The 18847-nt window shown below is 42.0% G+C and overlaps 1 protein-coding gene across 1 annotated transcript in view; it reads left to right on the forward strand.

The window, feature by feature from the left end:
* Positions 1 to 662: 662 nt before the first annotated feature.
* Positions 663 to 18847, forward strand: part of LOC127003285 (lachesin-like) — a gene marked incomplete at its 5' end in the record, with an annotated part of 25930 nt that continues 7745 nt past the window's right edge. The window contains 3 exons of the mRNA XM_050869747.1: positions 663 to 869; positions 10008 to 10142; positions 10746 to 10882. Coding sequence (XP_050725704.1) covers positions 663 to 869; positions 10008 to 10142; positions 10746 to 10882 — 479 coding nt within the window. The remainder of the gene's footprint in view (positions 870 to 10007; positions 10143 to 10745; positions 10883 to 18847) is intronic.

Below are 18847 nucleotides of genomic sequence, written 5' to 3' on the forward strand. Positions count from 1 at the left end.
TGCGACGCTTTCCTTTATTTCCTTCCGCCTTTCGTCGCTTTCCTTTATTTCCTTCCGCCTTTCAAGAGTAGAGTTTTACAATAATTAATTATGGGTGTGTCAATATTTTTCTCCCTCTTCTTTTTAAATAGAGTAGCGTGTGGTGGGTATTTATAATGGTAAATAATTCAGACCTTCATCTGTCTCCTTTACGCTATAATAAAACCCTTAATTCCTATACCTGTCTCTTTTTCTTCTGCCTTTCCTCTCTCAACTAGCTGTTGTAGATAAGGTGGACTGGCTCTGTGCTTAATTTATGAGATAATTACTTCTGCCATCACTTTCCATCCTCTAGGCTTTTTTTTATTCTCAAGAGAGATGAAAAAATAATTTCTCCTAAGTCTTCCCTCTCCCAGGCTCTATTGCTGCTGTAAGTGCCCTGGAAAAGATGGACAAACTCTGTCCTTAATTCATCAGCCAATAATTTCTTCCACCCTTTTCCTTTTACCAGAATTTTTTACTTTCAAGACATGTAATGACACTAATTTCTCCTTTGTCTTCCCCTCCACTAGGTTCTTCTGCTGCTATAAATGTCCTGGATAGGGTAGACTAACTCTTTCCTTAATTCCTTCCTTCATTTCTTCTAGGTTTTTATTCTTTTAACATATATAATAACCTTCTAATCCCTCCTTTGCCTTCCCTCCCACCAGGCTTTTCTGCTGCTACAAGTGTCCTGGATCAGACGGACGGACTTCCACATCCTCACCACGGGCGTCTACACCTACACGACGGACATGCGCTTCAGCGTGCTGCACCCCGAGGGCTCCGACGACTGGACGCTGCAGATCAAGTACGCCGAGGAGCGGGACAACGGGACCTACGAATGTCAGGTGAGCGGGTGTCTTGTTCTCATGTAACCTTTTCAGCCGTCCCGCCCCTCCCCGAGAACAGGCTGTTAATCGCACAGGTCAGTCTAAGATAAAAAAAAATACGATTGGGCTCTTTTTATTGACCATCCACAAACTTAATCATTCTTACAAATCTTATTACCAACGAGCGTTATAGGAGACTCTTGATTCTCTGTAGCCCTAGCAACGTTCCAGACTCTCACTTATATAAGGCTTTCTACCACAGAGGTCGATTTAACCTTGAAAAAAGATACACTTAAATTCTCATAAAACTCATATCTGAGGTGTTATCGAGACTTATCTTTCTCATAAAACTCATTCCCGACGTGTTATCGAGGTGTACCTTCTTGTGCAGACCATTTAACTTTGAAATCTTTTGTATCTTGTAAAACGACTTCATGACGAGTGTGAGGGTGTCACTTCCCTCCCCCCTCAGCCGTATATTATAACACTTATTCGCTTCCATTAGAGTTTCTTCCATGCAATCCCACTGTCCTTTTTTTTTTTATATAGGAGGCACAATAATGGCTAAATAAAAACGAAAGAAAAAATGAATGTAGCATGTTGCGTCCGGTAATAGAAAAGAAAAAAAAAATCAAATTCCAGTCCTAGCCTTTAAGAAAACGTACAACTCTAACAAAGTTAAGTCCTACCGTAGAAAGTTACTTTTTTTCTTCCTTAACCCGTACCTAACCTTTTGCCGAAAGAAATATTATTCTTACAAACCTGAATTCCAGGGAGTGCTCGGTCAGGAAAAGTACTTCAAACTTTAAAAACTTTACTTCTGTTTCTTTATTTGAGTTTTTCTTTAAGTTATCTGTACTTATTTAGGCTTTTCCTTCACTTTCTTCTGTCCAGCACGCCTGTTAAAGGTTCCGCTTCGTTCATTTATACAATCACATACTTCTTCGCGTTCTTGGTGTCCGTCAGACTAACGTTAATCACATTTTAGTCGGTGATCATCTTCCCTCCTCGAGAAGTATCCACGGCACTTTAATCTGCTCCCACATTCATTGGTGTCACATTTATCTTTAATAAACATCTCGCATAAAAGAAATACCTGGACTTTTCGCCTTTACAAAATCTAATTCCTATGCATGTTAGCTCAGTGTCGGCCTCCCACGCCATAAATCCTTTTCCGTCTGCAGACACTCGTGTGGAAATGTCACCCTCTTGCCGCAATCAACCATTTTCTGTTTACACTAATTGAATTAACCTCCCAACGTAATCCACTTGTAAACGGCTCGTGTTATCTCATATTTATGGACTTGCCTCGAGCACCGCAGGTCGACGACTTATCTTGTTACATCGTTATGACTTTTTATCCCACTTTCTCCCGCCGTCCCTGACCTGTCTCGGTGGAAGTGGTGCTCTCTACTTCCTTTTTACCTGCCTTGGTGTTCTGGCCGCCCCTCACCCTCTGACTGACTACTACTATGGCGCTGCAGTAGAGATCTTATGAAGTCGAAAAATAAAATATCAGTTAGCATTTAAAGCGTGTGAAAGCAAGGCTGAAAACAGAGCAGTGATTTAAAAACAAGGAAGAAAAAAAAGGTGAAATAGCATGACGGTCTAATAACAAGAGTGACGAGTGTTTGACAGAAAATGACGTTGGTCTGAATAATTTATTCAAGCAAAAATGAAAGATCGCTTATGAAAATGCCCTTCATATTTCATCACAGGTAGTATTTAATTTAGAGATTAAAGCGGACATATTCGCAAGCGTGAAAAAGTGACTTCTACATAAATGGAGACCGATAAAAACTCTTTGCGTGTCAAACGAAAAGATAAAAGTACAGCATATATACTGTATAATGGAACGAGGCCACTGCTGTCCACCCACGCCGCAGCCTGCCCAACACTCACCTTGTGACGCTCGCACCGCCGCCTCCACGCAGAAAAAATTAATGACACTGACGCAGGTCAGCAACAACAAGAACGTAGGATCTGCCTTTAAGGCGGATGAAGCAAACATAACAGGGCAGCGCCGTTACTCTGCAATGAAAAGGCCACTCTTGTCCACCATCTTTACACAAGCGCCTGAGCGGCACTCCGCCCTGTAAAGCCGGCGAGGGTCCCGTCACGCAATGTTGCCTTTGTCGCTGGGCGGCGCGACACGAGGTGAAAAATGCTGCGTTAAATTGGATCGCCCGAACAAGAGTTTCAAGTGCCTGACACGTGAAGCCGCCGAGCCGCCTGCCAATTTTTTTCAACAGTTCTTTCCAATCATTTTCAAAGGTCTGAAAATATGAAAGTCTTGAGACAAAGGAATTGCTCTACGGACAGGTGACGCAGCGCGAAGCAAATTCAAGAATATCTATCTATCTATCTATCTATGTGTCTATCTATTTATCTTTCTATATGCATGTGTATACAAATGTGTGTGTGTGTGTGTGTGTGTGTGTGTGTGTGTGTGTGTGTGTGTGTGTGTGTGTGTGTGTGTGTGTGTGTGTGTGTGTGTGTGTGTGTGTGTGTGTGTGTGTGTGTGTGTGTGTGTGTGTGTGTGTGAGTGAAATTAAACATGATATTTATATCTTACGGGGTTTTCTTTTATTCACTTTTTGTTAGGAGCCATTTGTTGCAGGCGGTCTTCAAAGCTTTGTCTAACCCTTGGAATCTACCATCTGGAACATTAAATAGCTGAGCATTACCAAATGTCTGGCCGCACCTTTGACCTTTTGTTAGTCAAGGCAGAACGTGTACGCCGTTGTTGTGTTGGGTTCACATGCCACAACGCGACCCGCACCATGTAAGCGGAACTTTGAGGATTATGCGGTGTCGGCGGCTCGGGGGCGGCGACACAGAACACAGGCAAAGGCTGGGGACAAGGACATGTGTGGAGGCCCCAGCTGTGTGTCCGTGGCGCTTCTCTCTCTCTCTCTCTCACACACACACACACACACACACACACATTGTCATTCATTCAGCTTTCACAATCTATTCTCCATCATTCAGTTGTTGTCATTGCGTTCTCAAGAGTTAATATTTACTTAAAAAAATGTTTTCATGTGCATTTCGTGACTATATAAAAATCCGTTTTTAGATGTTTCGATAGCGGCTAGACAAACAAATGTAAACAGACCGAGAAAGTAGAAATCATTATCCACCTACTAGCTACGCTTTGGCGGGAGATAACAAACGCTTCTTAACATATACAATGATAAACCACTATTTCCTTTTCACACATGCCACTTAAACAACGATAAACCGCCATTTTCTCATCACACAAGCCACAACACACAGAGGAAGCCTAATAACGCCACACAACACACCGCACGCAATAAAGCGGGACCAAGCCAACACTTTTACACGCATATCACGGGACATTAAGCGCGCCGTGAATTTCCCGAGAAGTTTTATAATGCTGATCCTAATTTCATCCCCGCAAAGCGTAGCAGCGACGACAGCGGCGACACAGCGCCCACGTAACACTTTAGGGAAGAGCAACACCCGACTACTTTGCGAGAGGGGTGAAACCTTGACGTTGTCTTTTCTTATTCACGAGGTTAAAAGACTGTCAGGGGCTAAAAAAGGAACATGGGAGAGCTGTCGGTTCGGAACATGTAGATAACAGGGACAGTAAGATTCGTTGTGAAGAGTCTGTAGTATTTTTACGTATACAGACAAACACAAAAATGGTTTACTCATATGACAGAGAAGGGGTTAAGTGATTTGTATTTTTTACTTGCAGTGGCGGTTTGGATTATATAATAAGCATTTAAAACAAGAATTTAACAAAGCGAGAATCAACTTCGCGAATATAAACATATGCACTCAGGCGAATTTATTAATGAGACGGCCAGGGGACATGCAGGGACACGAGTCAAGTGACGCCTCGGAGTATACAGATATCAAGGTGACATGGTCCTTTGTCAACCTGCTTTTTTATTTTTGGTGAGAATCCTTTTTTTTTGGGGGGGGGGGGGGGGCAAAGGTCACGTTAAAAAGAGATTTTATATAATCAGCGTAGAAAATAGTAAGTGTTAGTATTATTTTACTTTCCAAGGTCCTATAGTTTAGCAAACTACGTCTAGACAAAAGATGGACTTATTTCGGTTGTTAATCTACAATTTTGAGTTTGTTTTCCTGGAACGGTATCTGTAAACAAGTGCAGTGTTGCAGGTCAAAGCACAGACCAAAGAGGCGACCTGTGATTGATCGGAGCAGCAGATGTGTGTGATTAATGAAGGCACAGGCGAGGAAAATATAACAATCGTAAAAAATAACAATTGATGATTCTGTTCTGAGAAATATGAAATCTCAATGCTTCGCGAAAGCTCGACCTAAAGATGAACTGTCCTTCAAGCAAATCCCGATGAAGCAAAAGTTAGAAAATAATTAATACGAGTTTCTGAGAAAGAGCAGAAAATCAAAATACACGAAATTCCATGAATATTCCAGTGGAAAAGAATATATATTCATAAAATTTCCGACCGTATTAAGATTTTTGAGAATATGAAATTATAAGATTTAGGACCAAGAGATCAATGACTAGGCTAGAGAAACAGAGAGTCCTACAATTTGTAAAATATCTTGCAGTTTGGATATATGTAAGATTACCCTCCACAGAGTGTTGTACAATGTACAGTGAAATATTTATTTAGTACCACACACAAGCGAAACTTCAAACTGCAAACAGAAGTGGAATAGAGGAAGAGGTGAAATCACGATCAATGTTAATATTTGACCTGTATAGTAATGCGTTTTTAATCTAAGTCCAATATATGAAATTACATCCCATCTAATACAATGCTATCTCTGAAACTGAATCTACTTTCTACTTTCGGTTTCCCGAGCCGCTACCTTTGTCGAAACAGCATTTATTTTTGTTCGGCCGTTAGGATGCCTTCTTTACCCTAGGAAAAAAAGGATTTATACATATAAAATACAAACATGCCGACGCAGAATGTAGCCCACCGAAAGATAGAGCCGTTACTGATATTATTTTCTTAGACTGATGAGGCGGTTTAAAGGTGAAACTTGACCAGAAACGAACGGCACGTGCACAGTGGAAAAGACCAGTCAAGGCCGCGCATGAGCTAAAGCGAGGCAGAGCCATAACTGAGCCGCTGTTAATATCGACAACAGTAACTCAGCGCCTCATTACCCCATTTCTCATGCCTCCACAACCTGCACCTGTAAATTATCCTCCATCTCACACACTCACCTGTCCTGCATCGGCACCTCAACGCGCACTAATTACGGGGCTCAAAGCGGTTGCACGACTAACTAATAACCTAATATTTCGTACTCAGCGTCTCACTCGCTTTCACAAACCGTAAATAATGGGGGACGTCCCTAGTGATAAGTTCCATGTCGAGAAATATATTTAATGCTGCATCCTGTCTTGTGCGCGGGTGGCGGCGGCGGCAATGAAATAATAGGGCGGTTAATTGCGAGCGTCCGTCTATTAGTGTCTCGGTGCTTATCAAGGCGAGGAAAATGAGGCCAAAAGAAAGACGGCGCACGAGGGGAAGGATGTATATCAAGGCTTGTTACCTCTGTCTGCTTGTCTGTCTGTCTGTCTGTCTGTCTGTCTGTACGTCCCTCAAATACAATATGGAGCAAAGGAATTAAGACGAAACAAAAAGGAACATACTAATAAGCTATCGGGAGATAGTGAAACGTCAATAGGCAGGTCCGCAGAGTTTTGCATGAAATATCAGCCTTATAAAAAAAAAATAATTTAATTATTTGGCTTAGCTTTTGTATTTTTGTTATAATTTTCATATAAGTGCTGCTCTCGGCATTATTATTATTATTATTATTATTATTATTATTATTATTATTATTATTATTATTATTATTATTATTATTATTATAATTATTATTATTATTATTATTATTATTATTATTATTATTATTATTATTATTATTATTATTATTATTATTATTATTATTATTATTATTATTATTATTATTATTATTATTATTATTATTATTATTATTATTATTATTACAACTGCTACCACAATAGATAATATATTCTTTTATTGTATCAAGAAACGAGAATAAGGGAACTTACATTCACAAAAGTAGAGCAAGAATTAAAAGAGTAAAGTACATAACGGGAGAAAATATAACAACCAAAATATAATGATAAACAGATAAACAAACAAAAATAGAGCTGCAGCCGCAGAGTTATGGGGCGTGGCGCAAAAAAACTATTCCCGGCGTCTGGCCTTCAATATTCATGCCTCAAAGTTTGAATGACAGTCACGTTTTCCATCCCACCACGTCTCCCGTGAGCCATGCCATGCAATTCAAATGAAGCGAGTGTACTCCTTGGGAAATGAGTGGCCGTGAGGTGATTTTTATTATGTGCTTTCCTAATATAAAAAAAAGTAGATTACATTACGGAAACGAACAGTTTTTCGCTATGGAGCAAAACAAATGCACACACACAACAGAAAACTGAAAATACTGAGCAACTAATTATTAGCTGATTTAATAAGACACCTGTTAGGTATATATATATATATATATATATATATATATATATATATATATATATATATATATATATATATATATATATATATATATATATATATATATATATATATATATATATATATATATATATATATAACAAAATAAACTAAAAAATGACCCAAGAATCGGCTAAGATAAATTATTACTTTGAAAATTATGTGCCTTATGAGAAAAGGTTAAATTATATGAATATATAATGCATTAGTGGAAAACCAGAAAAAAATACATGAAAAATACTCGTTCATAAAAGAGCCTTTCCCATTCACGTGTTTCCCTTCCTTGCATGACAATGGCGGGATTTGTTGAGAGATTGTGTGTGTGTGTGTGTGTGTGTGTGTGTGTGTGTGTGTGTGTGTGTGTGTGTGTGTGTGTGTGTGTGTGTGTGTGTGTGTGTGTGTGTGTGTGTGTGTGTGTGTGTGTGTGTGTGTGTGTGTGTGTGTGTGTGTGTGTGTGTGTGTGTGTGTGTGTGTGTGTGTGTGTGTGTGTGTGTGTGTGTGTGTGTGTGTGTGTGTGTGTGTGTGTGTGTGTGTGTGTGTGTGTGTGTGTGTGTGTGTGTGTGTGTGTGTGTGTGTGTGTGTGTGTGTGTGTGTGTGTGTGTGTGTGTGTGTGTGTGTGTGTGTGTGTGTGTGTGTGTGTGTGTGTGTGTGTGTGTGTGTGTGTGTGTGTGTGTGTGTGTGTGTGTGTGTGTGTGTGTAATTCACATCTTGGTCTACTGCGGGTCTCTCTCGAGACAGCCAGCCGTTCCCCTATGGAGGAGCACAGAGCTCGTAGTACCGATTTTTGGGTAGGACTGAGACCACTCACACACAACACACCGCGACAACGAGGTCACAACTCCTCGCCTTACGTCGCGTACCTACTCACTGCTAGGTGAACAGGGGCTACACGTGAAAGAAGATAAACCCAACTTATCTTCACCCGGTCGGGGAATCGAGCCCGGTCCTTCTGATTGTGAGGCAGACGCTCTAACCACTGAGCTACCGGGCCGTGTGTGTGTGTGTGTGTGTGTGTGTGTGTGTGTGTGTGTGTGTGTGTGTGTGTGTGTGTGTGTGTGTGTGTGTGTGTGTGTGTGTGTGTGTGTGTGTGTGTGTGTGTGTGTGTGTGTGTGTGTGTGTGTGTGTGTGTGGCGTGCGTGAGTCCTTTCGTCACTGTTCACACCACAAAGAGAAGATAAAAGAGGCGGCGAGGATGATGCTGAGGGAAGGAGAGGGATTTATGGAGAGGGGAAGAGATACGAATGAGGGAAAAACCGGAATCAGCAACAGGAGGAAGAGGAGATAACATGAAGGTAAATACCCGGAATATGGATGAAATTTATGAAGTGAGGCAATGGGGAAGGAAAATAAAAAAGTGGAATAACATTAGAAAAAGACAAAATAAAAGGTTGTTAATCAAAAGTGAGCTTGATAAATGTTGAGGACTTAATACACATGGCGTAATGAAGCGAATGAACACACACACACACACACACACACACACACACACACACACACACACACACACACACACACACACACAGACACACACACACACACACACATACTGAGCTCAACACCTCCAGTCACGCAAGGCAACACACGCACACGGCTCAGGTAATATTAATTCCGAGGTAAACACACACGAGGAAGGTCGAGTTTTGCCGTAAATAACAATCTATATCCGGGTTATGGAGGGTTTTACTTAGGGTGGACCGAAGAGGCGCCAGGAAGCCATAAATATAAGAAGTCCACAGCCGCAGCCATTCACTATCGATGTATTAAACCATATCCTCCATGGCTGAAAGCTAATATTACGGAGTTTGTTCGTGGATAAAAGGGTTGCGGTCATAAAGTTCATATATTGTTTAATTTGAGAAAATGGATGGACGACAGGAAACTTTTATCATATACAAGTAGAAATACCAAACAAATGTGAATAACGGAGTGTGTGTTACAGTTTACCGGTTGAAATGACAGATTGACGGGAAAAGAAATACATAACAGCTTAAAATACCAGACAAACAATGTCAAGTATTAGTATAATGGAAAGACGGAGAAAACAATCATTTAAAAGAAAAAGAAGACAAAACAAACGCAAAATTGAGATATATATTATATTTTACGATTTAAGTGATAGACTGACAAGTAAAAGTATAAATATAACAGATTACGATGAAAGACAAACGTAGATCATTAAAAATGCGCTTATGAAACAGGTAAAGGGATAAACAGGAGAGATATGGGAAGGCTGGTAAATGATAAATGTGTAAGGTCAAGGCGGAGAACATTAATAGTTACCCTTCCCTCTCATGTACATCCTTCACCCCTATGCGCCTGTCCTTAACTTCTCCGCCCACCGGCTACACAACAAGAAGAATGACGGCAGACTAATAGCAGTATAAGGCATTCCCCGCACGCCACGCTCCATATTTACGAGGCAAACACCGGGAAATGTATCGGGGCCTCGGCTACATTAGTCTGCCCAATCTCTAGACTGATAGGGAGCCATTAATCACAGCATGCCCACGTCATCTGTTCCTGGAATGTGTTTTGGCTAATGTAAGTCTGTTTATATGGTGAATACTCATGATCTCTCTCTCTCTCTCTCTCTCTCTCTCTCTCTCTCTCTCTCTCTCTCTCATTACAGATGTACACGGGGACAGGTGTTCTCTCGCAGTTTGTTAACCTGCACGTCAACCACCCACGCGCCGCCATCCTCGGCCCGCTGGAACTACACGTGCAGGAGGGGGACACCATCACCCTCGTGTGCGTCATCCAGCAGGTGTGTATGTGTACCTGTGTGTGTGTGTGTGTGTGTGTGTGTGTGTGTGTGTGTGTGTATGGGCGTCTAAGTGGTTGCGTTTAATTAAAAGTTCATATAAAACAACAAGAGAACTTATGAAGCTAATTTTGCACAATAATTACCAGAAACTTTTAACGTGCTTGTGTTTTTTTTCCGTTCTATCTGTTTCAATGTTATGTATGTATGTTTGACTGTGTCTGTCAAGCTAATGTATTTTTCAGAATATTTTCAAAAGTATAATCTTTGTATACATTATTTTTATATGAAAGATATCTATCTATCTATCTATTTATCTATCTATTTATCAATCTATATCTGTCTATCAATATCTGTATCTATTTATCTGTCTATCAATCTCTCTCTCTCTCTCTCTCTCTCTCTCTCTCTCTCTCTCTCTCTCTCTCTCTGTCTCGTCTCGTCTCGTCTCGTCTCGTCTCGTCTCGTCTCGTCTCGTCTCGTCTGTCTCTGTCTCTGTCTCTGTCTCTCTCTCTCTCTCTCTCTCTCTCTCTCTCACACACACGCACTTCCCCACCACCTTTTCTCATTACTCCCTTGCTGACGCCCCTCTCCCCGCCCCCGAAGCAGGGCAAGCCTCCCTTCGTGTTCTGGTACCACGGGGAAAAGATGGTCAACTACGACGGCAGCAGGAACCGTCTGAGCGTGATGACCAAGGTGGAGGGCACACGGACCCACTCCAGACTCACCATCACGGACGCCAGGTAAGGGAGAACGTGTTTGAGAGGAATGAAGAGTTATTAGATATTAGAACCTTCGGAGGTGGAAGAGAGAAAAATGTACCGTTGAGGTGTTATGGGCGCCAGGTAAGAAACATGATGCTAATGAAGACTAAAGGAGTAATAAGGATCCTGGGAGAAGGTGGAAGGGATGAAGATTAAATTGCACTTTTGAGGAAAGAGAAAAAATAGAAATGTTGGAGGAGAGAGTGAAAGGTCGAAAAATGTACTGGTGAAGAAAGATAAGCAATTAGAGTGTTTTGGGAAAGAGGAAAAAGGGAGACAGAAGGTACTTGTGAGGAGTGACAAAATATATAGATGCTGGAGATCAGGATAATAAATATGATTGATACATGTAAGAAATGAGGAGAAATAAAATGTCGGGAGAAGAGGATAAGGGAAAATGGTACGTGTAAGGAATAAGAAGAAATTAGGATATTGAGGGAAGGAAAGAGTTAATAAAATGTTCCTTGTGAGAAATGAAGTGGTGTTACGAGGCTGAAAGGAGAAGTGTTAGGAAAAAAATGGTGCTAGTGAGAAAAGGGAATTTGTTTTGGTGCTGTGACTATATATTGTGTGGATCTGACGGGTATTATCGACGTGGCTCATATTAAAACTGGTGTGTGTGTGTGTGTGTGTGTGTGTGTGTGTGTGTGTGTGTGTGTGTGTGTGTGTGTGTGTGTGTGTGTGTGTGTGTGTGTGTGTGTGTGTGTGTGTGTGTATTTGATTTAGAAACAGCCACGCAAAACACTCGACAAAAAAAATATTCTTCTTTTCCTCTTTGGACTCCTTCGTATGCTCCTCCTTTTTTATCCTTCTTCTTTTTCTCCAGTGTGTGTCCGCGTGGGCTCAGGTGTTTATGCTGCTAAATTATGATGAATGTGTTATTGATGATTTAATGTGGTTGTTACTGAAGATGCTCGCTTATGAATGTCTCTGTGTGTTTATGCATGAGTGGTGATATCAGATTAACGTAGGGAGCTCCGGAGAAATGGTTGGATCACGTTCACTGTACTTAAGTGAACGCGATACTGAAAGGTAAGCGCTCTTCAAAATGTAAAATATGAAGCCGACGCATATTGTAAAAATAATAACGAAGAAATGGAAGCAGAGCGTGAGAAGACTCGAAGCCATTCTAAAAATACAAGACGTGTTAAAAGTAATACACCAAATACTTATAAGAAGAAAAGTAAACCTCCACAAACAAGAGCTTATAACGTCGAAGCGTGTCCTAAAATAAGATAAAAAAATATCGTACGAAAAAAAGTTTGAGAGAGAGAGAGAGAGAGAGAGAGAGAGAGAGAGAGAGAGAGAGAGAGAGAGAGAGAGAGAGAGAGAGAGAGAGAGAGAGAGAGAGAGAGAGAGAGAGAGAGAGAGAGAGAGAGAGTGTCTGAAATTCTGAGTATGTATGTATGTATGTATGTATGTACGTATGTATGTATGCGTGTGAGTGTGTGTGTGTGTGTGTGTGTGTGTGTGTGTGTGTGTGTGTGTGTGTGTGTTTACCGCAACGTACAAGCGGAGGAGAATAAAGATCGCCTCTGCCTTCCGAAATTTCCAAAGTGGTGAGGTGTGACTCGAGGCCTCGGGAAGTTTGGGGCAGAAAGCTGTGAAATTTGAGAAGACTTGAATTGGCGGCGCGCGGCGAGACTTGCGTCACCTCCTTAAGGGGATCCGTCAAGGCGTGTTACGAGGGGGAAAAGGAGACCACGGAAATTATGATAGGATGTTCAGGATGGAGAATAAAAGAGAGAGAGAGAGAGAGAGAGAGAGAGAGAGAGAGACGGCCGTACGTATATATATATTCCACACCGTATGCAGATCCACATTTCCTTTGGGAGTGGATGTTCGTGCTTGTCAATAAACAAGGACGGGAAACGAGCGTGATGGACGGACATGCGACCTTGAGATACACGCACACGCACACATACACACACACACACACACACACACACACACACACACACACACACACACACACACACACACACACACACACACACACGCACACGAAACCGCCCCATTCATTCATCCCTCTCTCCCACACCCCATACACTCCCCTCCCCCATTCATCTTTCCCTCTTCCCCACACCCTTCATCCTTTCCTCCCTCTCTCCTTCCCTCTCCCCTCACAGCCTCATATCTGCGCCATTCAGCCCCACCTCACAACGTCCCGCACTTTTCTCATTAACATTCAAATAAAGCCATCGGCAGGTGCTTCGCATGTTCGGTTATTGAATCATTTGCATGCCAGTAGGTATTGTTTTTAGTGTGTGCCGCGCTGGTGCGTGAGATTGAGGCAGACATTCAGATAGAGTGAGAGACAAACAATCAAATATTCAGACACCCAGATACACGACACAGACAAACGGAAATGCCTGAGCTGACAGGCAGAGAGATATCCAGTGTAATAATCATGCTAAGGTAATTTAGTTTACTTTGGGAGACTGTGTGCGCGTCTTGATATTCATGCAGGGAGACTAACATAAATAGAAACAAAGAGACAAGGAAGCAAGCAAATAAACAGAGACCGTGAGACAAAGAGGTGGAAAGTGTATTTAGTGAGTGTTTGTTCTCGCGAGTGTGTACTGATTTGGAGAGTCACACGGCTGGAATATTCTTTAACGATACGGAAGGTTGGAGTGCCGAGCAATATTGGAAAAGAATGTGGTAGGAATGTATCCCGAAATATTCGTTTTATCCTCTATGATATCACATGCCAGCCAGCGGGGAAAGGTCTTACAATAAAATCATTAATGGGACTGAGAGAAAGACATAAATAGACTCTCTCTATGCGCTGAAGATAAAGAAACAAATATTCATAAATGCGTAGTGGTTGTGCGTGTATCAGACTGAGAGACAGAGATAGAAACATAGGGAAAGGAAAGCAAATATACATATTTATATTTAGTGTGTGTGTGGGGGGGGGGGGGGGGTTGTGTGTGTGCGTGTGAGTGAGCGCACTTTCCAGCGAGTATACTGATAGATGTTTTCATACGAGTAGAAAAAACAAACAAACCGGGCAAACAGAGACTTTATATTCCAAACAAGCAAACAGACCGGAGTGTTTTCCCGCTGTCTGGTCCCAATAACTATGATAATGATTTGCTCTAGCGTCAGCCTAAAGGGGCGCGCGTCAGCTGCTTTTTTACAAACTATTTTTTTTTTTAGTAATCAGTGTTTTTACCCAGAGCTCGTGAGGGTAAAAATAATGGACAATATTTTTTCCGTATCTGCTGGTGGTCGATCCCTCCAATCCGTGAGGCAGCGGCTCGCTTAACCAACTCTGATTGAAACGCAGGAGGGGGTGAGAAGGCAGGGGCTACAGATGCAAGGAAGGAATAAGAGGAGGGCAAACAAAACAGGCGGAGAAGATAGGCTAACAAGTTGACAGGTAAGACTAATCTCTTACAAAACCTTAAATAAGAGGAAGACAAATAAAACAGACGGAGGAAATACGTTAACAGGTTGACAGACAATACTAATCCTTTACAAATTCATGAAATACTTGAAGGCAAACAAAACTGGCGGAAAAAATACGTTAACAGGTTGATGGACAAGACTAATCCCTTACAAATACATAAAATACGAAAAAGCAAACAAACCGGGTGGAGACGTTACGTTAAAGGGGTAGTAAGGGGGGTGGGGGGTGGCTCCTGGTCAAAAAATCGAAAAATGCAGAAATGCAAGGAATTACAGTGATACTATCGGGAATGACTGTGCAAGGTTTACATGAACTTTATAAAAAAAAATATATATTTTGGTTTTGGGGCCATTTTTCAATTGGATAGATCTCGAGCACTAATGCTTCAAAAATAATCAAATTGTGTGTGCTTACTCCTTACAATAGATCACAAATATTTAGTTGAAAACATTTTTGAAAAATGTCTTCAAGTTTTAGTTCCAATTTATTTATAGCTGTTGTTAAACATTCCCCCTACAAACTGGGCAACTTCCATCCATCTACAAGTAATACAAAAAATATTGCATGTGGTTAATTACCACTATTTGGGAGCAACCCAAACTTCTTTGTTGCTAGGATTGAATGTTAGAAAGCGCCAGCTTCATAATCCGAACTTTTCTTCTGGCATCTTCCTCTTTTTGGCTTCCTGTGCACCCTTGGACTTGTTCTATCAAACTCAAACTTTCTTTCTCTTTGCAAGGAATGCAGAGTCTTTGTCAAACCAAGAGCAGCAAATACAGACCCCTCCTCATAACTGAGGTTATGTTGCATGACAGTGACGATGGTAGAGAAGAGTACTTTGTCACACCCAGCAAACTTGACTTTTAGAGTGGAGTCTTATGAGGTTTGTTTACTCCCTCCTCCGGCATCATATCAGGTGGGGGTGCGGGGTGCACACACACGCCGCTCCCCGCAGCACCACTGTCTACTCCCCTCCTCTTCCAGAATTGTTGTAGACGCTCTCCTTGAGCTTTCCGGAGTGCAGTTATTTTCTTGGGAGGCATTGTGACCAAATAATTGGAAATACAAGGGAGAAATGGGGACGAAAGCTCAGCGTACCATCACTCTCGACTGTTCTCCGGTCACTGAGAATGAGAAGAACGTGACGTCCACAGTCCACTTTCAACAGTGCCCAGCGCGGCCTGGAGAATACAGCAAAAAGAAAAAAAAAAACTCACTCAAATAAAGCAATAAATAACAGAGATATGAAGGTAAACAGTAGATTTTCCAAACCTCAGCTGACTGAGCGTTTGACGACTGGTATTTAACTGCGTAAAACCGCCATGTAAATGCGTCACATGTCTGGCAGGCGCGCAGGGGCTCGCGACTCAACGCATTTTTCGATATTTTGACCGATCCCACCCCCCTTACTACCCCCTTAAGAGATTTATGCACATTACTGGTAGCTTACAAAAAACCTTAACACATATTGGCGGACAAACTTATAGACAAAGTAAGCTGACAGACTAACAGATGAAACAAAGTGACAAACGAACCAACAAAAGTAAACAAACAGAAAGGCGGTACAAACTGACAGGATGATGGAGAGACAAACTAACAAACACAGGAAACAAATACGCAAAGCAAAAGCGGTGACACCCAAACGAACAAATACCCGGAAAAATAAACAAAAGAGGTCACGAATAAAACAGATATATACGTGAAGAGCACTCGGGGGAAAACAAACAGACTGATTAAAAGCAGATGCAAAAAAAACGAGAAGCTTTTTGTCCTGAATGTCAAAAGTGAGACAAACAATTATGAATGGAGGCCAAGCATTAACTTTCCTTTTATTGCATCAAAGGGAACTTAATCACTCTAATATTTTGATGCTTTGTGTGTGTGTATGTGTGTGTGTGTGTGTGTGTGTGTGTGTGTGTGTGTGTGTGTGTGTGTGTGTGTGTGTGTGTGTGTGTGTGTGTGTGTGTGTGTGTGTGTGTACGCTCTCGCGCGCGTGTTGAAGGGATATTTGTGCAGCTTAACACGCTGGAATATTCTTTAGCGATACGGAAGGTTGGAGCGCCGAACAATATTGGAAAAGAATGTGGTAGGAATATATCCCGAATTATTCGTTTTATCCTCTATGATATCACATGCCAGCCAGCGGGGAAAGGTCTTACAATAAAATAATTAATGAAACCGAAATTACACGCGAGTTTTATACCGTGAAAAGAAGCGGAAAATAACAAGTTTATATTTACCAGTGAAGCAGAAAACATGTTACTGAGAGGAATAAAATGGCTCATGAAATTAGAACCGAGTATAATCCAAAAGCAGAGTTTATGAAGTGAAAAAGTCAATAAGTAAGTGTGGGAGTCCGCGTCGCTCATAAGTACACAATAAATTACTGTTTATTTGCCTGACCAAACACGATGGGAGTGGCGCTGGGCGATGTCGAGTTTACACAACCTGTTACGGGAAGATAAATGCCCAATATTTATCCTCACGCTAATGGAACGACACGTGATGCGGCTTCACAAACAACAACAACAACAACAACAACAACAAAAACAACATAGGTAAGCAAACAACAACTGCATCAACTACCGTAATAAAAATAATTCTGCTAATACTACAACTACAAAACCGACTACTACTACTACTACTACTAAGACTAATATTACTTCAACTACAGACGACTAATACGTCCACAGCAGGCAAAAGTTTCATCACTATCCATACTATTTCACAATTCACCACGATTCCCACATCTATTACAGTCAACCAACACCAGCAATAAATAAACTAAAACAAAAAGGTAACTGACACATGATACTTCGCACCTCGCACGAACACAGCCAACACGAACACCAGCACTAACAAAAACAAAACAACCTCAACAGATGCCCAACAGCAAAGCCATCCATTTTTCTCCGCTCTTTTCCCCTGCATCTCAAATCCGTCTCTACTCAACGCTGCCGGCCCTCTTACCTCCTTAATGAGTCCCCACGGGAAGGAGGGCCGGGAGGGACCCACGTGGAGCCTTGCCCCTATTGTTTACAGCACCTCCCGCTAAGACACACGGCGAGAGGGCTCCGAGGCCACGTAGAAGACAAATACACCTTCACTAGAGTCAACAGCTGCTGGTAGGGCAGGCAGGAAGTGAAGGAGGACTGGACAGGAAACGAAGGGAACAGAAGAGGATGGACTGAATATACGAGACATTTGGAGGATGCGGAATATAAGGATGACGATGAGGAGGGATCAGAAAGAGTAGAATGAGATTGAGGAGTAGGTAAAAGGATGAGCTGCATCAGGATAAACTGGTCAGACTTACATGATATATTTAGATAGGGAAAAAAAGGGAGAGAGAAATTATAAAACCTGGATGGAAAGGAGCATAAAGATAAGAAGTATGATAAAGAAACACAGAGAAGGATGGATACGATTAACAATAAACAAGAATCGAAGAAAAAGAAGATTGCTGGGTAAAAATAGAAGTAGGAGCAATAGATAGGAGAGAAACAAGAGAATGAGGAGAAGAAGAAGCAGAAGGAGGTTGAGGAGGAGGAGGAGGAGGAGGAGGAGAAGGAGAAGACCGAGAAAGAGGAATAAGAGAAGGAGGAAGAGGAGAAGGAACATAATGAGACAGAGCACTGCGAGGAATGGAAACAACTACGAGGAAATGATGGGAACTGAAGACGGAGGAGGAGAAAAACGAGAGGAATTGGATGCTGCGAGCTACAAGAATGAAGATGAGCAGGAGGAGGAGGATGAAGAGGACAACACAGTGAGAAGACGGAGAAGCAAGAGAAGCGAAAACAACTGGAGGAATGGATACAACGAGGAGGAAATGAGGACAACTGAACAAGGAGGAAGGACGAAGAGAGAACAGGATGGCAGTATATGAGGACGAGAAGGATGAGAGGATGGGGTGGAGAGAGAGGTAGAGGAAGCAGGGGGATCAGCAGCAGGATATTATTAGTGGGATTAGATGCTACGCCTGCTTACGTTAATTACAAGAGAGAGAGGGAGAGAGAGAGAGAGAGAGAGAGAGAGAGAGAGAGAGAGAGAGAGAGAGAGAGAGAGAGAGAGAGAGAGAGAGAGAGAGAGAGAGAGAGAGAGAGAGAGAGAGAGAGAGAGAGAGAGAGAGAGAGAGAGAGAGAGAGAGAGAGAGAGAGAGAGTGTTCGTGTGAGAGCTGGGTAATGAGAGGAAGGAGAGAGAGAGAGAGAGAGAGAGAGAGAGAGAGAGAGAGAGTCTTATGAGTTCAATGTTTTATCTCTGCTCTACAAACAGTAACAGAATAGCCCTTCTCTTCCTCCTCATCGTCTCCTCTTCCTCCTCCTCGTCTCCTCCTCCTCCTCCTCCCCATCACCCTCCTCCTCATCCTGCACCTGCTCTTGCTTTTGCTCCTTCTCTCTTCTTCTTCCGCTCTCTCCTTCCTCCTCCTCCTCCTCTTCTACTCCTTTTCATCTTTAATGGCTCGCTCAAAGCCACACTTCACTCCCCTGACACATCCACTTTCTTATGTATCATTTTCACACGC

The sequence above is a fragment of the Eriocheir sinensis genome, chromosome 25 (genome assembly GCF_024679095.1).
Source record: "Eriocheir sinensis breed Jianghai 21 chromosome 25, ASM2467909v1, whole genome shotgun sequence".
Classification (NCBI taxonomy): Eukaryota; Metazoa; Arthropoda; class Malacostraca; order Decapoda; family Varunidae; genus Eriocheir; species Eriocheir sinensis.